A 21776-nucleotide genomic window follows, 5' to 3' on the forward strand; every position below is an offset into this window, starting at 1 on the left:
TTTGATCAACTGAAGCTTCATTCTTGAAAGCCCAAGATGTGGCGACTGATCTAGTAGAATGAGCTGTAATTCGATGAGGCGGAAACTGACCCCCCTCCAAATAAGCTTTGTAAAATCAAAAGCTTCAACCAAGATGCCAAGGAAATGGCAGAGGCTTTCTAACCTTTTCTGGAACCAGAAAAAATAGACTAGAAGTCTTTCTGAAATCTTTAGTAGCCTCAACATAATATTTCAAAGCTCTTACCACATACAAAGAATGTAAAGACCTTTCAAGAGTATTCTTAAGATTAGGACAAAAGGAAAGAACAATAATTTCCCTATTGATGTTGTTAGAATTCACAACTTTAGGTAAAAAATTTATCTAGATGAAAAATCAGATAAGGAGACTCGCAAGAGAGAGCAGACAATTCAGAAACTCTTCTAGCAGAAGAGATAGCCAAAAGAAATAACACTTTCCAAGAAAGTAGTTTAATATCCAAAGAATGCATAGGCTCCAAAAGAGGAGCCTGCGAAATCTTTAAAACCAAATTGAGACTCCAAGGAGGAGGAATTGATTTAATAACAGGTTTGATATGAATCAAAGCCTGAACAAAACAGTGAATATCAGGAAGCTTAGCAATCTTTCTATGAAATAAGAAAGAGCAGAGATTTGTCCTTTCAAAGTATTTGCAGACAAACCTTTATCCAAACCATCCTGAAGAAACTGTAGAATCCTAGGAATTCTAAAAGAATGCCAAGAATAATCATGAGTGGAACACCATGAAATATAGGTTTTCCAAACCCTATGATAAATCTTCCTTGAAACAGACTTACGAGGCTGTATCATAGTGTTAATTATTGAGTCAGAGAAACCTCTATGACTAAGAACTAAGCGTTCAATTTCCTTGCCTTCAAATTTAGAGATTTGAGATCCTGACGGAAAACTGGAACTTGAGACAGAAGGTGTGGTCTTATAGGAAGTGACCAGGGCAGGCAACTGGACATTCGGGCAAGGTTCGCATATCAAAACCTGTGAGGCCATGCTGGTGCTATCAGAAACACATGCGATTGTTCTATTATGATCTTGGAGAACACCTTTGGAAGAAGAACCAGAGGCGGAAAAATGTAAGCAGGTTGGTAAAACCAGGGAACTGCTAAAACATCCATAATTTCCGCCTGAGGATCCCTGGACCTGGAAAGGTATCTGGGAAGTTTCTTGTTCAGACGAGAGGCCATCAGATCTATTTCTTTAAGACCCCACATTTGTACAAGTTGAAAAAAACATATCTGGAAGGAGAGACCACTCCCCCGGAAGTAGAGAATGACGGCTGAGATAATCCGCTTCCCAATTGTCTAGACCTGGGATATAAATCAGAGATTTGACAAGAGTTGGATTAGTTCCTCGAACCAAAAGGACGCCGCTGAAGTGACAGTAATAACACACGTAGCTGGTTGAAGGATGAACCCTTGTTGAACAAAAATCTTTTTAAGCAATCCTTCCAATTTTTATCCATAGGATCTTTGAAAGCGCAGCTGTCCTCTATAGGAATAGTTGTGCGCTTCGCTAGTGTTGAAACAGCTCCCTCAACCTTCGGGACCGTCTGCCATGCGTCCCTTCTAGGGTCTACTATGGGAAACATTTTCTTAAATATAGGAGGTGGGGCAAAGGGTACACCTGGCTTCTCCCACTCCTTATCCACTATGCTCGCTACCCTCTTGGGTATTGGAAAAGCGTCTTCGTGCACTGGGACCTCTAAAAATTTGTCCAATTTGCACAACTTCTCTGGTACTACTACAGAATCACAGTCATCCAGAGTAGCTAATACCTCCTTAAGCAAAGCGCGGAGATGTTCTAGCTTAAATTTAAATGCTACTATATCAGGTTCTGCCTGTTGAGAAATTTTTCCTGAGTCTGAAATTTCACCCTCAGACAGCCCTTCCCTCACAGCCAATTCCGATTGATGTGAGGGTAAAATAGATAAGGCATCGTCAGCGTCTGATTGTTCATCCTTTTTTTATCTGTATTTAAAACTGAACAATCACGCTTTCTCTGAAATGCTGGCAGTTTGGATAAAAGATTTGCTATAGAATTATCCACTACTGCTGTTAATTGTTGCATAGAAATAAGCACTGGCGCGCTAGGTGTCGCCTGCGCGGGCAAAGCTGGTGTAGACACAGAAGGAGAGGATGTAGAATTATCCTCACTACCTTCATTAGATAAATTATCTTGGGCAACATTATGAAATGTAACAGAGCTGTCCTTATTTTGTTTGGACACTATGGCACAATTATCACAAACACTCAAAGGGGGAACACATTTGTCTCTACACACACAGAACATAGGTTATCTGATGGCATAGACATGTTAAACAGATTTAGGCAGGAAAACAATGCAATAAAAACGATTTTAAACAAAAACGTTACTGTCTCTTTAAATAATAAAATTACACACTTTATTTCTGAATGTTCAAAAAACTATGAAGGCAATATCCGATTTTTATGAAATTTGGACCCCAGTGTCTTAATGCTTAGAAAGTATTGCACAGCAAATATGGAGACTCTAGCTCTTAAAACAAGCAAACCAGAGCTAATTGTTGGATTTAACCATTTGTATACACTACAATCCCTGCTACAGTATTGCTGCAGCATTTTACCTTCCTTAGGGGTCAATCATCCACAGAAATAAGCCTTCTGGAGTCACTTTCTGAGTCACAGGACCCTCTCACATGAAAACTGCATGCACTGCCTTGAAATCAACTGCACAGCTGAAGCACCAAAATGAGGCTTCCTCCCTCAGCACACTAGAGTGAAGGGGCCTTCCTGACTAGATTTAGGTGTCTAAAACATGCCAGATCAATAAAAAACGTTCCCAAGTGTATATGAGCTTATAAAACAGTTCAAATGCCATGATATTGTAATAAAAACCAATCGATTTTGCCCCTAACAGTGTCTACCAGCATAAAAATCAAAAAGGGGAAGCCTGTTATCTTTTTTGCTGAGGTGAAAGAAAAATGGCTTACCATTTTCCCTGAGGGGAAAAATGACTGTCATCTAGCATTAGCCTGTGTTGTTAGAAGGAGACTAGTCATACCTGAAGCAGATGAGTCTGCAAACTGTTACCCCCAACTGAAGTTCTCTGGTTTCAACAGTCCTGCGTGGTAACAGCAATAGATTCTAGTTACTTGTGCTAAAATCATATTCCTCTTAACAGAAATCTTCATCACTTTTCTGTTGTAGAGTAAATAGTACAAGCCAGCACTATTTTAAAATAAACTCTTGATAGAAGATATAAAAAACTACAACTAACACCACAAACTCCTCACCATCCCCGAGGAGATGCTACTTGTTCAGAGCGGCAAGGAGAATGACTGGGGGGCGGAGCTAGAGGGGGAGCTATATGGACAGCTCTGCTGTGTGCTCTCCTTGCCTTTCCCTGTAGGGGAGGAGAATATCCCACAAGTAATGGATGACGCCGTGGACCGGACACACCAATGTTGGAGAAAGTTATACTCAACTGCTGCTTAGCTGCAGGTAAAAGAAAAAAAAAAATTAAGAAATGAACAGCAGCCAATCAGCACCAACAGTTCTGAGGTCATGAACTCTTTTACTGTGATCTCCTGAGATTTGACTTAACTCATGAGATTTCATTGTAAACTTCCTTAAGCTGAATAGGGAAATAAGATGAGAGTGCACGTAAGCTCGCTCCTTCCGCTGTCCCGGGACAGACATACTGATTTGTTGCTTAGAAGTCCTTTACAATGGGATGTGGCTACTGAGAAACTTTTGAGGTAAAATATCTTTCTTTTTTACATAGAGATGTTCAGGTGATATTTTCTAGTCAGCTTTTTACAGCTATACTGCATCACTTTCAAGTGTTTAAACATTTGGGTATTATGGCCCTTTAAGCGCTGCTCCTGCCCTCTGGAACTCTACAAGACTGTCTACAAACTTGTATAGTTTCAGACGCTCTTTGAAAGCCCACCTATTCAGTGAGGCTTACCATCTCTCCTGCAATCCACGTGACAAGCTACCCCAAACCTTATGTCTCTGCACCCTCAACCTGTAGACTGTAAGCTCTTCGTATGGAATTTTGCGGCGCTATAGAAATAAATTATATGAATAATAACTTTTTATGTTTTCCCAATTATCCATTTCACCTGCCACAAATTAAATAGTTTACAAATATGGCGTTTACTTTTATTTGAAATAGCTGCTTTTGCCTCTTGAAACCAGCACCTATACTAAAAACATGAATACATAAGTATTCTATTTAGAAAAGCTATGTAAACAGCACTTAACCTCTCAGTGGGGGTGGAAGATAAAACTATTTTTGTATCATAAATAGCTGGTTTTACTCAATGACCTTCCAGCCATAATTAGTATTTCAATACCTAACTATAGGCATTTGTGTATAAAGAAACATTTAAAAAGAACATTAAAAAGGCATCAGAACATTTAAAAAGGCATTTCCTTCAGTCTAAGGAGCATTTTCCTCATACACTTAATACTCTGCAGCTGGTATAGCAAGTAATTTGTGAAAAAATACTTACCTTTTAATCTTGACAGCAGCTACAGCTTCCTCCGGTCACTGACGTCAGAAATGATGGATAGGTCATCCTCCAATCACGGCTCCACCCCCCCCGGGGGAATCAGTGTCTGATTCAACGCCGTGATTAGAGGAAGCCAAATACCTCATTTTAGACCCAGGAAGAGGCTTTGCGACGGGTGGAGGAAGCTGGATCGGCTGTCAAGATTAAAAAGGTAATTTTTTTTTTCACAACAGGAGTGAAATGTAAATTTTCATGAATTAAAGTGCCCCTGTTTTTAATCAAATTTTTAAAAACCGGGCACTTTAGCTTCAAAATTTACATTCACTTTAAGAAAAAAAAAATTCCCAGTAGAATTACCCTTAAAGCCTAGGGACCAGCTGTAAAATGCCGGTTAGTTTTACTTTACCAGTGTTGCAAAAACAGATGAGAAATTTTTGTAAGGAACAGGTGGGAATTATGGCAAATCTGTAAATTAAATTACCTAGGAATATAAAATGATCTACAGTAGCAAGTATTTTATTTAAACATAAACTACCTGCTGTCACTTTGCAAAGTAAAAAAACAATTTATACGGTGAAAGCCTGGAAAAGCTTGCTAGCATTCTGGGCCCCCCCTGCAAGCAGTGGTACATACCATATGATTCTCTCACACCAATTACAAGTTGAGAGTCAAATGCTTCTCCTAATCTCTCTGCGTGGACCAGTTTCATTGCACTGTCTTGAAGTCTATTTTTTATATTGGAAAATATAGATTCATTCCAGGTATCCAACATGAGCTGCAATGCAAAATGAGACAGTTGTATAAAGAGGGGGCAAACAAAATATAAAATAGAGAATATATAAGCTAAAGTTGCCAAGTTGCCACTAGATCAGAATATCATGCAAACACCTTTGGCCAGTTGGTAGATAGACTCTGTGCATATCAAATTACTGTACAGAATGTGGTGCTGGCTTTGGCATAAAAAAGCCACTTTAAACAAGTCATTATGTACCTGTAAAAGAACATTAAAGGGACAGTCAAGTCCAAAAAAATCCTGTCATGATTCATATAGGAAATGTGATTTTAAACTACTTTTCAATCTACTTTTAATCACCAATGTTGCTTTGTTCTCTAGATATTCTTAGTTGAAAGCTAAACCTAGGAGGTTCATATGCTAGTTTCTTAGACCTTGAAGGCCGCCTCTAATATAAATGCATTTTGACAGTTTTTCACCACTAAAGGGCCTTAGTTCATGTGTTTCATATAGATAACATTGAGCTCATGCACTTGAATTTACTGAGGAGTGAGCACTGATTATTCCAGTAACATTGACAGACCTTTTTAATTATTATTGTAAAAAGTCAAATACCCCCTAAAATTTATTTTCCCAGTCTCATATTTCTTTAATTTTGTAGCCTGATAAAGATAAAATTACATCTTATAGGGCCTTTTCTTTATATAAAGGGACAGTCAAGTCCAAAAAAAAATAATTAATGATTCAAATAGGGCATGTAATTTTAAACAATTTTCCAATTTACTTTTATCACCAATTTTGCTTTGTTCTCTTGGTATTCTTAGTTGAAAACTAAACCTAGGAGGTTCATATGCTAATTTTTTAGACCTTGAAGACCGCCTCTAATCTAAATGCATTTTGACAGTTTTTCACCACTAGAGGGCATTAGTTCATCTGTTTCATATAGATAAGATTGAGCTCATGCATGTGAATTTACAGAGGAGTGAGCACCGATTGTCTAAAATGCAAGTCTGTCAAAAGAACTAAAATAAGGGGGCAGTCTGCAGAGGCTTAGATACAAGGTAATTACAGAAGTAAAATGTGTATTATAACTGTGTTGGTTATGCAAAACTGGGGAATGGGCAATTAAGGGATTATCTATCTTTTAAAACAACAAAAATTCTGGTGTTGACTGTCCCTTTAAGAGCATGTTGGAGACAGCATAAAACCATATGGATGTGGTATGAATGTTAATAGTGGGTCAATCACACACATGCAGTAGGAAAGAGAAAAAATAAGGAAATTTATGCTTACCTGATAAATTTATTTCTTTTACGATATGACGAGTACACGGATTTCATCCTTACTTGTGGGATATCGCCTCCTGGTCAGCACGAAGTGGCAAAGAGCTCCACAACAGAGCTGCATATATAGCCCCTCCCTTCCCTCCCCCTCCAGTCATTCAACCGAAGTTAGGAAGAGAAAGGAAAGGCCAAGGAGCAGAGGTGACTGAAATTTAACAAAAATAAAAACCTGTCTTCAAAAAATAAAAGGGTGGGCAGTGGACTCGTCATATCATAAAAGAAATAAATTTATCAGGTAAGCATACATTTCCTTTTCTTTTACAAGATATGACAAGTCCACAGATTTCATCCTTACTTGTGGGATACAATACCAAAGCACGGATGAAAGGGAGGGACAAGACAGGGACCTAAACGGAAGGCACCACTGCTTGAAGAACCTCTCTCCCAAAAACAGCCTCAGCAGAAGCAAAAGTATCAAATTTGTAAAATTTGGAAAAAGTATGAAGAGACGACCAAGTTGCAGCCTTGCAAATCTGTTCAATAGAAGCATCATTTTTAAATGCCCATGAGGAAGCCACAGCCCTGGTAGAATGAGCCGTAATTCTTTCAGGAGGCTGCTGTCCAGCAGTCTCATATGCCAAACGGATGATACTCTTCAGCCAAAAAGAGAGGTAGCCGTAGCTTTCTGACCCCTACGTTTCCCAGCAAAAACCACAAACAATGAAGATGTTTGACGAAAATCCTTAGTCGCCTGCAAGTAAAATTTTAAGGCACGAACTACATACAAGTTATGTAACATACGCTCCTTCTTAGAAGAAGGGTTAGGACATAATGAAGGAACAACAATTTCCTGATTAATATTCTTGTTAGAAACAACCTTAGGAAGAAAACCAGGTTTGGTACGTAACACCACCTTATCAGCAAGGAAAATAAGATAAGGTGGATCACATTGTAAAGCCGAAAGCTCAGAAACTCTTCGAGCAGAAGAAATAGCAACCAAAAATAAAAAAACTTTCCAAGATAATAACTTAATATCTATGGAATGCATGGGTTCAAACGGAACCCCTTGAAGAACTTTAAGAACTAAATTCAAACTCCAAGGAGGAGCAATTGGTCTAAATACAGGCCTGATTCTAGTCAGAGCCTGACAAAAAGATTGAACATCTGGAACATCTGCCAGACGTTTGTGTAGCAAAATGGACAAAGCAGAAATCTGTCCCATTAAGGAACTTGCTGACAACCCTTTCTCCAAACCTTCTTGGAGAAAAGATAAAATCCTGGGAATCCTAACCCTACTCCATGGGTAGCCCTTGGATTCGCACCAATAAAGATATTTACGCCATATCTTATGGTAAATCTTTCTAGTAACAGGCTTACGTGCCTGGATCAAGGTATCAATGACCGAATCAGAGAACCGTTGCTTAGAAAAAAAATCAAGCGTTCAATCTCCAAGCAGTCAGCTGTAGAGAAACTAAATTAGGATGATGGAAGGGTCCCTGAATGAGACGGTCCTGCCTCAATGGAAGCTTCCACGGTGGCAGAGAGGACATGTCCACCAGATCGGCATACCAAGTCCTGCGAGGCCACGCAGGAGCGATGAGAATCACTGAAGCCCTCTCCTGTTTGATCCGAGCAATCACCCGGGGAAGGAGAGCAAAAAGTGAAAAAACATAAGCTAGCTAGGTTGAACGACCAAGGCACTGCCAAGGCATCCATCAGCTCGGCCTGAGGATCCCTGGACCTGGATCCATACCTTGGAAGCTTGGCATTCTGTCGAGTTGCCATCAGATCCAATTCCGGTCTGCCCCACCTGAGAATCAGGGTAGCAAAGACCTCCGGGTGAAGTTCCCATTCCCCCGGATGAAACGTCTGTCTGCTCAAAAAATCCGCTTCCCTGTTGTCCACTCCTGGGATGTAAATTGCTGACAGATAACATGAGTGAGTCTCCGCCCACCGAATTATCTTGGATACTTCTGTCATCGCCAAGGAACTCCTTGTTCCTCCCTGATGAGTGATGTAAGCCACAGTCGTGATGAAGTCCGACTGAAACCGGATGAATTTGGGCGAGGCCAATTGAGGCCAAGCTTGAAGTGCATTGAATATTGCTCTCAACTCCAGAATATTTATGGAAAGTAGAGACTCCGCTCGAGTCCACACTCCCTGAGCCTTCAGGGAATTCCAGACTGCACCCCAGCCTATTAGACTGTTGTCACTATCACCCATGAAGGTCTGCAGAAGCACATCCCTTGGGACAGATGATCCGGCGACAACCATCAAAGAAGAGAGTCTCTTGTCTCCTGATCCAGATTTATCCGAGGAGACAAATCTGCATAATCTCCATTCCACTGCCTGAGCATGCTCAGTTGTAGAGGTCTGAGATGAAAACGAGCAAACGGAATGATGTCCATTGCCACCACCATCAATCCAATTACCTCCATGCACTGAGCCACTCATGGCCGAGGATTGGACTGAAGGGTTCGGCATGTCTCCAGAATCTTTAATATTCTGACTTCAGTCAAAAAGATTTTCATGGATATGGAATCTATTAAAGTTCCCAGGAAAGGAACCCTTGTCTGTGGAATTAGTGAACTCTTTTCTAGGTTCACCTTCCACCCATGAGTCCTTAGAAAGGACAGAACCATGTCGGTATGAGACTTTGTCAGTTGGAAAGAGGACACCTGGATTAGAATATCGTCCAGATAAGGCGCCACTGCAATGTCCCGCGGTCTGAGAACCGCTAGCAAAGACCCTAGAGCTTTCATGAAGATCCTGGGTACCGTGGCCAACCCGAAGGGAAGAGCGACAAACTGAAAATGTTTGTCCAGGAAGGCAAACCTTAGAAACTGGTGATGATCTCTGTGGATAGGAATGTGAAGATATGCATCCTTTAAGTCCACAGTAATCATATATTGACCCTCCTGGATCAATGGAAGAATTGTCCGAATCGTCTCCATCTTGAAGGATGGGACTCTGAGAAACTTGTTTAGACTCTTGAGATCTAAAATGGGTCTGAACGTTCCTTCTTTTTTGGGAACCACGAAAAGATTTGAGTAAAACCCCTGCCCCTGTTCCTGTATTGGAACGGGACAAATTACTCCCATAGTGGAGAGGTCTTTTACACAACGTACGAACGCCTCTCTTTATCTGGTCAACAGACAATCGTGAAAGAAGAAACCTTCCCCTTGGAAGGGAATTTTTGAACTCCAGTTGGTACCCCTGGTACACAATTTCTAGTTTCCAGGGATCCTGAACATCTCTTATTCAAGCCTGGACAAAGAGAGAAAGTCTGCCCCCTACTAGATCCGGTTCCCGGACCGGGGGCCGTCCCTTCATGCTGTCTTGGGAGAAGCAGCGGGCTTCTTGGGTTGTTTATTTTTGTTCCACGTCTGATTGGGTCTCCAGACGGGATTGGACTGTGCGAAGTTCCCTTCCTGTTTAGTGGAAGAAGGGACACCCTTAAAATTTTGAAAGGAACGAAAATTACTCTGTCTCCTTTGTTTGGACGTCTTGTCCTGAGGGAGGAGATGACCCTTACCTCCCGTAATGTCAGAGATGATCTCTTTCAATTCAGGCCCAAATAGAGTATTTCCTTTGAAAGGGATAGCTAATAGCTTAGATTTAGAGGATACATCCGCAGACCAAGATTTCAATCATAAGGCTCTGCGTGCTACAATGGCCAAACCTCCATTCTTAGCCGCCAATTTGGTAATCTGAAAGGCGGCATCCGTAACAAAAGAATTGGCTAGCTTAAGGGCCTTGCTTCTATCCAATATTTCCTCCAAAGGAGTCTCAGTCTTAAGAGACTCTTCTAGGGCATCAAACCTAAAGGCAGCCGCAGTTGTAACTGGTACAATGCAGGCCGTTGGTTGCAATAGAAACCCTTGATGAACAAACAGCTTCTTTAGAAGACCCTCCAACTTTTTATCCATAGGATCCTTGAAAGCACAACTGTCCTCAATAGGAATAATTGTACGTTTAGCTAGAGTAGAAATGGCTCCCTCCACCTTAGGGATCGTTTGCCAAACATCCCTAACAGTGTCAGGTAAAGGATACATTTTCTTAAATATAGGGGAAGGAGAGAACGGTATACCCGGCCTTTCCCATTCCTTGTTAATAATTTCCGATATTCTTTTAGGAATCGGAAAAACATCAGCATAAGTAGGGACCTCCAAATATCTGTCCATCTTACAAAATTTCTCTGGAGGGACTACAATAGATTCACAGTCGGCTAGGATTAACAAAACCTCCCGCAATAACAGGCGAAGGTGTTCAAGTTTAAATCTAAAGGACATCACGTCCAAATCTGTCTTGGGTAATGCGCTACCTGAGTCAGACAGTTCTCCTTCCGAAAAACCTCCCTACCCCCCCCCCCCTTCAGAGTCCTGGGAGGGAACATCGGAGATCGCCATCAAGGAATCAGAAGTCGCATGGACTACCTGGGTCTTTATTCTACTACGTTTACCCTGTAGTACTGGCAACTTAGATAACACCTCTGTAAGGGTTGAGGACATAACTGTAGCCATATCCTGCAGAGTGAATGATGCAGACACAGATGAAGAACATGGCATCGCCTGTGTGGGCGTTATGGGCTGAGATGCTTGGGATTGAGGTTTATCCTGAACATCATTCTGAGTACAATCATTATTATCATCAGTTAAGAAAATTTGTTCTTTACACTGTAATGCCCTAGTAATACATGAGGGACAAAGTGTAACAGGGGGTTCCACAATGGCATTTAAAACACATAAGGCATGCACTGTGCTCATCCATCCATCTTAATAAAGTGAACAAGAAGCAAATTTGACTCACAGAATTTCGATTGTAAAATAAATATATGTTGAGTACTGTATCTTTAAAGGAACACTCAATCAAAATTAAACTTCAATTATTCAGATAGAGCATGCCATTTTAAACAACTCTCCAATTTACTTCCATTAAAAAAATGTGCACAGTATTTTTATATTTAAACTTTTTGAGTCGCCAGATCCTACTGAGCATGTGCAAGAATAAGTGTGTATGCATTTGTGAATGGCTGATGGCTGTCACATGGTACGTGTATGCATTTGTGTTTGGCTGATGGCTGTCACATGGTACAGGGGGAGTGGAAAAGACATAACTTTTAAAATTGTCAGAAAAAAATCTAATACTCATTTGAAGTTCAGACTAAGTGCTATTGCACTGGCTTGTTATCTTGCATTTGTTGATTATGCAAATCTACTGTGTTGACTGGTCCTTTAAGAACTCAATTCACATATCTATCCGTTTTCTATTTTTCAATTGAGAAAAACAAAATATGCCGAGTACTGTATTACAAGGGAGAAGCTCTCTAAGTTCACCTCTTACACCGTTTATTATTCTTTGGCAATAACCCACAAGTATATGACACAGATTGTTCTAAAAATAAAATGCCTCGTCACAGCTCCGCTGTGGCTCCTGCCTGCTCCTGTGACCGGACCGATAATAAACAAGTGCGCAATCAGGAAAAGCAGGCTTAGAGGCCGAGAAGACAAACTATTATCACAACACTGACTGCGCTATGAAAGCGCAAAGTCCTAAGCTCCGCCTCTCGTGGGCGTAATTCCAATACGCTTCATTAATACAAGCCAAACACATACACAATAGCCCCCAGCTTCCAACTCTTTAATAAACGTTGTCAGAGAGTCTGGTACACTATGTTATCTTGTACTTACATACCAGCGCTTCTAGGTAGGAGACCGCTAGAGTGTCTGGTTCTGTCACTAACTACTTTACCCCAAAGCATAGTGAACATACAGTCCATGTGAGATTCTGTTTCTGTGTCCCAGAATAAAAGAACTGCACTTACCTTCATGCTGAGTAACAGCATGACAACTTCACAGTATCAAGAGGTCCACTTTTTCTCCTGAGGTCCTGTGAAACAGAGAAGTCTTAGTTAAGAATTTCCAAGACTATGTACAGCAAACGCAGCACAATCCTGGGAGGCACAGTGGAGACAAAAATCCACCAGTTCTCACAGTCTAAAAAGACTACTTGAAGCTGCTCTGTAATAAAATAGTACACTTTGGCACCATTTAAAAACAAAAAAACTCTTGATTGAAGAATCTAAACTAAACACCTCTCTTTACCTCTTCCTATCACTAACACAGGCAAAGAGAATGACTGGAGCGGGAGGGAAGGGAGGGGCTATATATGTAGCTCTGCTGTGGAGCTCTTTGCCACTTCCTGCTGACCAGGAGGCGATATCCCACAAGGATGAAATCCGTGGACTTGTCATATCTTGTAAAAGAAAAAAGGAAATGTATGCTTACCTGATAAATTGATTTCTTCTAAGATACGACGAGTCCACGGATTCATCCTTTACTTGTGGGATATTATCCTCCTGCTAACAGGAAGTGGCAAAGAGCAGTACAGCAGAGCTGTCTATATAGCTCCTCCCTTGACTCCACCCCCCAGTCATTCGACCGAAGGTATAGGAAGAAAAAGGAGAAACTAAAAGGTGCAGAGGTGACTGAAATTTTAAACAAAAAAAAAATATAATCTGTCTTAAATTGACAGGTCGGCCGTGGACTCGTCGTATCTTAGAAGAAATCAATTGATCAGGTAAGCATAAATTTCCTTTTCTTCTATAAGATACGACGAGTCCACCGATTCATCCTTTACTTGTGGGATACAATACCAAAGCTACAGGACACGGATGTACGGGAGGGACAAGTCAGATACCTAAACGGAAGGCACCACTGCTTGAAGAACCTTTCTCCCAAAAATAGCCTCAGAAGAAGCAAAAGTATCAAATTTGGAAAATTTGGAAAAGGTATGAAGGGAAGACCAAGTCGCAGCCTTACAAATCTGTTCAAAAGAAGCATCATTTTTAAAAGCCCATGTGGAAGCCACCGATCTAGTAGAATGAGCTGTAATTTTTTCAGGAGGCTGCTGTCCAAAAGTCTCGTATGACAAACGGATGATGCTTTTCAGCCAAAAAGAGAGAGAGGTAGCCGTAGCTTTTTGACCTCTACGCTTTCCAGAATAGACAACAAACAGAGAAGATGTTTGACGGAAATCCTTGGTCGCTTGCAAGTAAAACTTCAAGGCACGAACCACGTCCAAGTTATGTAACAGACGCTCCTTCTTAGAAGAAGGGCTAGGACACAGAGAAGGAACAACAATTTCCCGATTAATATTCTTATTTGAAATAACCTTAGGAAGGAATCCAGGTTTAGTACGCAAAACCACCTTATCAGAATGGAATATAAGATAAGGTGAGTCGCATTGTAACGCAGATAGCTCAGAAACTCTTCGAGCAGAAGAGATAGCAACTAAAAACAGAACTTTCCAAGATAGAAGTTTAATATCTATGGAATGCATGGGTTCAAACGGAACCCCTTGAAGAACATTAAGAACTAAATTCAAACTCCATGGCGGAGCAACAGGTTTAAACACAGGCTTAATTCTAACCAAAGCCTGACTAAACGACTGAATGTCTGGGACATCTGCCAGACGCTTGTGTAGTAAGATTGACAAAGCAGAAATCTGTCCCTTTAAGGAACTAGCTGATAACCCCTTCTCCAATCCTTCTTGGAGAAAGGACAAAATCATAGGAATCCTGATCTTACTCCATGAGTAGCCTTTCGATTCGCACCAATAAAGATATTTACGCCATATCTTATGATAAATTTTCCTAGTGACAGGCTTTCGAGCCTGAATCAAGGTATCAATGACGGACTCAGAGAATCCCCGCTTAGATAAAATCAAGCGTTCAATCTCCAGGCAGTCAGCTGCAGAGAAACTAGATTTGGATGTTGGAACGGACCCTGAATGAGAAGGTTCTGTCTCAGTGGCAGTTTCCACGGTGGCAGAGATGACATTTCCACCAGGTCTGCATACCAAGTCCTGCGTAGCCACGCAGGCGCTATCAAGATTACCGAAGCCCTCTCCTGTTTGATTCTGGCAATCAGACGAGGTAGGAGAGGAAAAGGAGGAAACACATAAGCCAGGTTGAACGACCACGGTACTGCTAGAGCATCTATCAGTACTGCTTGAGGATCCCTTGATCTGGACCCGTAACAAGGAAGTTTGGCATTCTGACGAGATGCCATCAGATCCAATTTCGGTGTGCTCCATTGATGAATAAATTTTGCAAACACCTCCGGATGGAGCTCCCACTCCCCCGGATGAAAAGTCTGACGACTTAGAAAATCCGCTTCCCAGTTCTCCACTCCTGGGATATAGATTGCTGATAGATGGCAAGAGTGAGTCTCTGCCCATCGAATTATTTTGGAAACCTCTATCATCGCTAGAGAACTCTTTGTTCCCCCTTGATGATTGATATATGCTACAGTCGTGATATTGTCCGACTGGAATCTTATGAATTTGGCCAAAGCCAGCTGAGGCCACGCTTGAAGTGTGTTGAATATCGCTCTCCGTTCCAGAATATTTATTGGTAGTAGGGACTCCTCCTGAGTCCACACATCCTGAGCCTTCAGGGAATTCCAAACCGCACCCCAGCCCAAGAGGCTGTCGTCCGTTGTCACTATGACCCATGCTGGCCTGCGGAAGCACATTCCCTGGGACAGATGATCCTGTGACAACCACCAATGAAGAGTCTCTCTGGTCTCTAGATCCAGATTTATCCGCGGAGATAAATCCGCATAATCCCCATTCCACTGTCTGAGCATGCACAGTTGCAGTGGTCTGAGATGCAAGCGAGCAAACGGAACTATGTCCATTGCCGCTGCCATTAGTCCAATTACCTCCATACACTGAGCCACTGATGGCCGAGGAATGGAATGAAGTACTCGGCAAGTGGTTAAGATCTTTGATTTTCTGACCTCCGTCAGAAAAATTTTCATGTCTACCGAGTCTATCAGAGTTCCTAGGAATGGAACTCTTGTCAGAGGAACAAGTGAACTCTTTTTTATGTTCACCTTCCACCCGTGAGTTCTTAGAAAGGCCAACACGATGTCCGTGTGAGATTTGGCTAGATGGTAAGTTGACGCCTGAATAAAAATATCGTCCAGATAGGGCGCCACTGCTATGCCCCGCAGCCTTAGAACCGCCAGAAGGGACCCTAGCACCTTTGTGAAAATTCTGGGAGCTGTGGCCAACCAGAAAGGAAGGGCCACAAACTGGTAATGTTTGTCCAGGAAGGCGAACCTGAGGAACTGGTGATGATCTTTGTTGATAGGAATGTGAAGATACGCATCCTTCAAATCCACGGTAGTCATATATTGACCCTTCTGGATCATTGGTAAAATTTTTCATATGGTCTCCATCTTGAAGGATGGGACTCTGAGAAATTTGTTTAGAGTTTTAAGATCTAAAATCGGTCTGAATGTTCCCTCTTTTTTGGGAACCACGAACAGATTGGAGTAAAACCCCTGCCCTTGTTCTAATTTTCGAACTGGGCAGATTACACCCATGGTATATAGGTCTTCTACACAGCTTAAGAACGCCTCTCTTTTTGTCTGGTTTACAAACTTGAAAGATGAAATCTCCCCCTTGGGAGAGAATCCTTGAATTCTAGACGATACCCCATGGTCACAATTTCTAATGCCCAGGAATCCTGAACGTCTCTTGCCCAAGCCTGAGCGAAGAGAGAAAGTCTGCCCCCTACTAGATCCGGTCCCGGATCGGGGGCTGCCCCTTCATGTTTTGGTAGCAGCAGCGGGCTTCTTGGCCTGTTTACCCTTTATTCCAGGTCTGGTTAGGTCTCCAGACTGACTTGGATTGAATAAAGTTCCCCTCCTGCTTGGAGGCGGATGAGGAAGTAGAGGGACTGCCTTTAAAGTTTCGAAAGGAACGAAAATTATTCTGTTTGGTCCTCATTTTAACCGTCTTGTCCTGAGGAAGGGCATGACCTTTACCTCCAGTAATGTCAGAAATTATCTCCTTTAGTTCAGGCCCGAATAGGGTCTTACCCTTAAAGGGAATAGCTAAAAGCTTGGATTTAGATGACACATCAGCAGACCATGACTTAAGCCATAACGCTCTATGCGCTAAAATGGCAAAGCTTGCATTCTTAGCCGCTAACTTAGCCATTTGGAAAGCGGCATCTGTAATAAAAGAATTTGCTAGCTTGAGAGCCTTAATTCTATCCAAAATATAATCTAATGGGGTCTCAACCTTAAGAGACTCCTCTAGAGCATCAAACCAAAAAGCTGCTGCAGTAGTTACTGGAACAATGCACGCTATAGGTTGCAGAAGAAAACCCTGATGAATAAACAATTTCTTTAGAAGCCCTTCTAATTTTTTATCCATAGGATCTTTGAAAGCACAACTGTCCTCAATAGGTATAGTTGTACTCTTAGCCAGGGTAGAAATAGCTCCCTCCACCTTAGGGACCGTCTGCCACGAATCCCGAATGGTGTCAGATATGGGAAACATTTTCTTAAAAGTAGGAGGGGGAGAGAACGGAATGCCTGGTATATCCCATTCCTTAGTAACAATGTCCGAAATTCTTCTAGGGACTGGAAAAACATTAGTGTAAGTAGGGACCTCTAGATATTTATCCATTTTCCACAGTTTCTCTGGTGGGATGACAATCGGGTCACAATCATCCAGAGTCGCCAAGACCTCCCTGAGTAACAAGCGGAGGTGTTCAAGCTTAAACTTAAAGGCCGTCACATCTGAGTCTGTTTGAGGGAACATCTTTCCTGAATCCGAAAGCTCTCCCTCAGACAGCAATTCCCCCACCCCCAAATCAGAACACTGTGAGGGTACATCGGAGATGGCTAATAAAGCATCAGAGGGCTCAGCATTTACTCTAATACCTGACCTACTGCGCTTACCCTTTAAACCTGGCAGTTTAGATAATACCTCTGTAAGGGTAGTAGACATAACTGCAGCCATATCTTGCAGGGTGAAAGAATTTGACGCACTAGAAGTACTTGGCGTCGCTTGGGCGGGCGTTAAAGGTTGTGACACTTGGGGAGAAGTAGATGGCATAACCTGATTCTCTTCTGACTGAGAATCATCCTGAGACATACTTTTATCAGCTAAAATATGTTCTTTGCAATGTAAGGCCCTTTCAGTACATGAGGGACACATTTGAAGTGGGGGTTTCACAATGGCTTCTAAACACATGAAGACATGTTAAAACAGGCTAGTAATGACCACAAACAGGCTTAATAACACTTTATTTTTTGAAAAAAATAATCTGAAAAAACGGTACTGCGCCTTAAAGAGAAAAAAAAGCATACAATTTTTTCAAAACTGCTTTAAATTATCTCAATTTTATGATAAATGTATTCCAACTTGCCAGCTAAGATTGCACCACAAGAAAAGGAATACTTATCCCTTAAGGACAAAAAAAAGTTATACCAAAAACGTTATAATTAAGCAAAAAAAAAAAAACCTGCACCTCGCCACAGCCCTGCTGTGGCGCCTACCTGCCCTCAGGGGTCTGCAAAATCGGATTAACCCTTCAATTAGGCCCAAACTTTCCTGAAAGGCCCACCGGAGCTGGAGCTTGCTGCTTGCATGGGGAATACAACTGCGCAACTGAGGCGCGAAAATAGGCCCCACCCATCTACCTCGATGTCTCACAGCCTTAAACAATAACCGCACCAGAGCAGTCTAAAAAAACCTAGCCATGTGGGTTCATATACCCAAGTCTAAATGAAGCCATGTGTACCCTCCATTGCCAATAAATGAAAACGTTTGCCACAAAAAACGTTATTTTATCTCCCATCATAGAATCGTTTGCCCACAAACATCATGTTATCAGTGTCAACCATTTTTTTACAGCCCAACATACAGGTCCAGTAATACCCCTCTCTATACATTAGGATTACTGCTTACCCCTTCCCTCATGGGGATACTGTTAGCCAATTCTGAAATAACACAGTCTCTCCAGAAAAAAATGACTGAACATACCTCAATGCTTGTAGAATGAAAAACATTCCTCACACTGAAGTTTCTTAAGTACTCCTCAGCTATTCTGTGGGAACTACTCTGGATCTTAGTAACAACTGCTAAGATCATCAGTCTCCAGGCAGAAATCTTCATCCATCTGCTTCCTGGGAAAAAATAGCACTCACCGGTACCATTTAAAATAAAAAAGTCTTGCTTGAAGAAAATAAAAACTATCATTTTTAACACCTCTTTCACTTTACCCTTCCTATTACTTAGATTAGGCAAAAAGAATGACTGAGGGGGTGGAGTCAAGGGAGGAGCTATATAGACAGCTCTGCTGTGGTGCTCTTTGTCACTTCCTGTTAGGAGGATAAATATCCCACAAGTAAAGGATGAATCCGTGGACTCGTCGTATCTTATAGAAGAAAAACTCTACGCTGCTGGTAAGTTACAAAGCCATACCCTCTTCTCTTCACCTTATTATGATGGGTTAACAGGGATTCTACACAATTACTTAAAATGTGTTAAAAACGGTCTATTAAACTCAAATAGGTTTCTGAGCACCACACAAACTAAAAATACATTTCTATATAAAGATTGATATGCTTATAATTATGATATATATCCTTGCAGGCTCACAGTCCATAGGTACCGAACGGCAGCTTTCTACCTGTGAGTTAGGTAAAAAAGGCTACCGATTTATGGAAATATATTAACACCTACACCAATTAGTATTCTGCTATTGCAAACTATGTTTGCATGTCATGAGCTGTAACCATGACAATCCACATTAAAGGGCTATGATACCCAAATGTTGAAACACTTGAAAGTGCTGCAGCATAGCTGCAAAAAGCTGACTAGAAAATATTACCTGAACAACTCTATGTAAAAAAGAAAAAGATATTTTACCTCAAAATGTCCTAAGTATTCACACCCCATTGTAAAGGACTTTAAAGTGAATGTAAATTTTGATGATTTTTAATTCATCAAAATTTACATTTCGCTCGTGTTGTGAAAATACCTTTTAATCTTGACAGCCGCTGCATCGCATCCTCCGCCCGTCGCAAATTCTCTTCCTGGGTCTAAAATGAGGAATCAGGCTTCCTCCAATCACAGCGTTGAATCAGTCACTGATATCCTACGACGTAGGAAGAGGCTTGCGATGACTGGGGGAAGTTAGAGCGGCTGTCAGGATTAAAAGGTAAGTATTTTCACAACACGAGTGAAATGTAAAATTTTGATGAATTAAAGTGCCCCTGTTTTTAATTAAATTTTTAAAAAACGGGCACTTCATCATCAAAATTTACATTCACTTTAAGAAGCAAATCAGTATGCCTGTCCCAGGACAGGCAAGGGAGTGAGCCTCATGCACACTCATGTTATTTCCCTATTTAGTTTAAAAAAGATATCTATGGGGGGGCGGAGCTAGCCTTGGTGAGAAGCAGATGTGGTGTGCCTGAGCTCCTGCTTAAAATTATTAAAAAGTGTGTTTTGAGGAGTTTTACCCTACAAAATCAAAAGATATCTGAACCCGGTGGTGATTGTATACTCGGGGGACAGTAATCTGGGAAGTGATTTTCAGCAGAAACTCGCATACAGGAGTTAAGATATCTGTCGGCTATACCGGAGCAGAGCAGCCCAAGCGGAGGCAACTGATTCCTCTCTAAAGAGGCCCTGAATCGTGAAGAGGGACAACATCTACCTCGAAAAAAACGGGTGAGTTAGAGAATCACACAGACACTCACTCCCAGCGGCATAACTCCTGCAGTAATAACGGAGAAAAAGGGCGCGAAAACACGCCATTGTTCTGTGACAGCACATAGAGAACCCGGAAGAGCCGGGAGAAAGCAAGTTCAAACACTTCACTTACAGTATTCCCCAATACGAGTGGAACCGCTCAGAGGCGGCTAACATAGCTGAAATTTCACTGACATAAAGGGGACATAGTGACATTGTTAGCTAACGATACTCCTTCAGATACCCCAAAGCTTCACAAAAAGGGACGCAGCCTTCTTGCAATTTGGGCTACATATCAAACAGCATTGCCCCACAGTAGATTAACAACGAAGTGTTAAGCAACAACTCCCGCTATAGAAGGCATTCTGGGGACAGCAATTACCTTATCCTGTAAACACAAGTAATTAAGCCTTATAAGAAGTCAGAAATAAACGCAGTTACATAAGTGCGGCACACTACATAAGGTTTACAGCTAATTTCACCTCTAAAGTTCTGCTCTCCAGCCTAAGCTTAATCTAACAACAATAAGCTTATACTTTTCTATCAGCAAGCTATAACAGATCAAGAATATATATGACATAACATGTGAATCACATATTGACTCTTATGGGGGGATAAGATGAGCACAATATGGAAAACCCACAACATTAAAATAAATCTCTATGTGAACTGAGATCAGAAGACATACCTCTTGCTATCTTAAGGAAGATACCTGCCTATGCAACATAACTATTGTCAAGTCTGGAATATAAATTTCTTGGTGTTTAGGAGCTTACTAAGCGCAACTTTAGGCCCAAGGGAGACTAAAATTGCCAAAACACAACATAACAGCTTTGTGTGCTTAAGTCTATAGTTCTCTATACTGCATTGGTCAGATATCAAGATGGCCACTAGGAGGCCCACAAAGGGTGACAAAACCATAAAATCTTCAACAGTGTCTACATTTTTCAAACCCTCCCAAACAAATAAGCAGCCGCTAGAAACTGAAGCAGATGAGGACTCAGACACTGATTCACAACAACAAATACCAGACCAAAGCCCGCTTACTAAGGCTGATCTTAGAAATCTAGTATCAAAAAAGGACATTGCAGACAATTTCGAAAAACTTTGGGAGAAAATCGACTCCATACACTCAACCGTTACTACCAGCCTATCTGAAATAAAATCTGACCTACACGATATGGGTAATAGAATTGAAACACTGGAAGATCAAAAGGACTCGATGGTCGAACAAATGGATGAAATGTCCCAAACTATATCCTCACAACAACAGTCACTAGAGGAATTTCAGGATAAATTGGAGGATCTGGAGAACAGGAGCAGGAGGAATAATATTCGCCTTAAAGGGGTTCCTGAAGAGGTGAGCCCTACAGAAATTCCAGCATATCTTACCCAACTCTTCACTAGCATCACCAACTCTCCAGCTGATTATATCTTTCACATAGAAAGAGCACACAGGGCACTAAAGGCCAAACCTAAACCAGACCTACCCCCAAGAGACATCATAATCAAATTGACATTCTTCCCGGACAAAGAGAAAATTTTACAGGCAGCCAGAAAACAACCAACATTCAAATACCAGGGTAACGTTATACAATTTTACCAAGATCTCAGTATTAGGACATTACAAAGAAGAGGAACCCTACGTCCCCTTACCAACTTGCT

The 21776-nt window shown here is 41.4% G+C and overlaps 1 protein-coding gene across 2 annotated transcripts in view; it reads right to left on the reverse strand.

The window, feature by feature from the left end:
• CUL5 (cullin 5) overlaps nucleotides 1-21776 on the reverse strand; it is a 281093-nt gene that overhangs the window by 152987 nt on the left and 106330 nt on the right. For both annotated transcript variants that reach the window (XM_053708551.1, XM_053708552.1), the window contains one exon: nucleotides 5163-5304. In XM_053708551.1, coding sequence (XP_053564526.1) covers nucleotides 5163-5304 — 142 coding nt within the window. The remainder of the gene's footprint in view (nucleotides 1-5162; nucleotides 5305-21776) is intronic.

The sequence above is a fragment of the Bombina bombina genome, chromosome 3 (assembly GCF_027579735.1).
Source record: "Bombina bombina isolate aBomBom1 chromosome 3, aBomBom1.pri, whole genome shotgun sequence".
Lineage (NCBI taxonomy): Eukaryota > Metazoa > Chordata > Amphibia > Anura > Bombinatoridae > Bombina > Bombina bombina.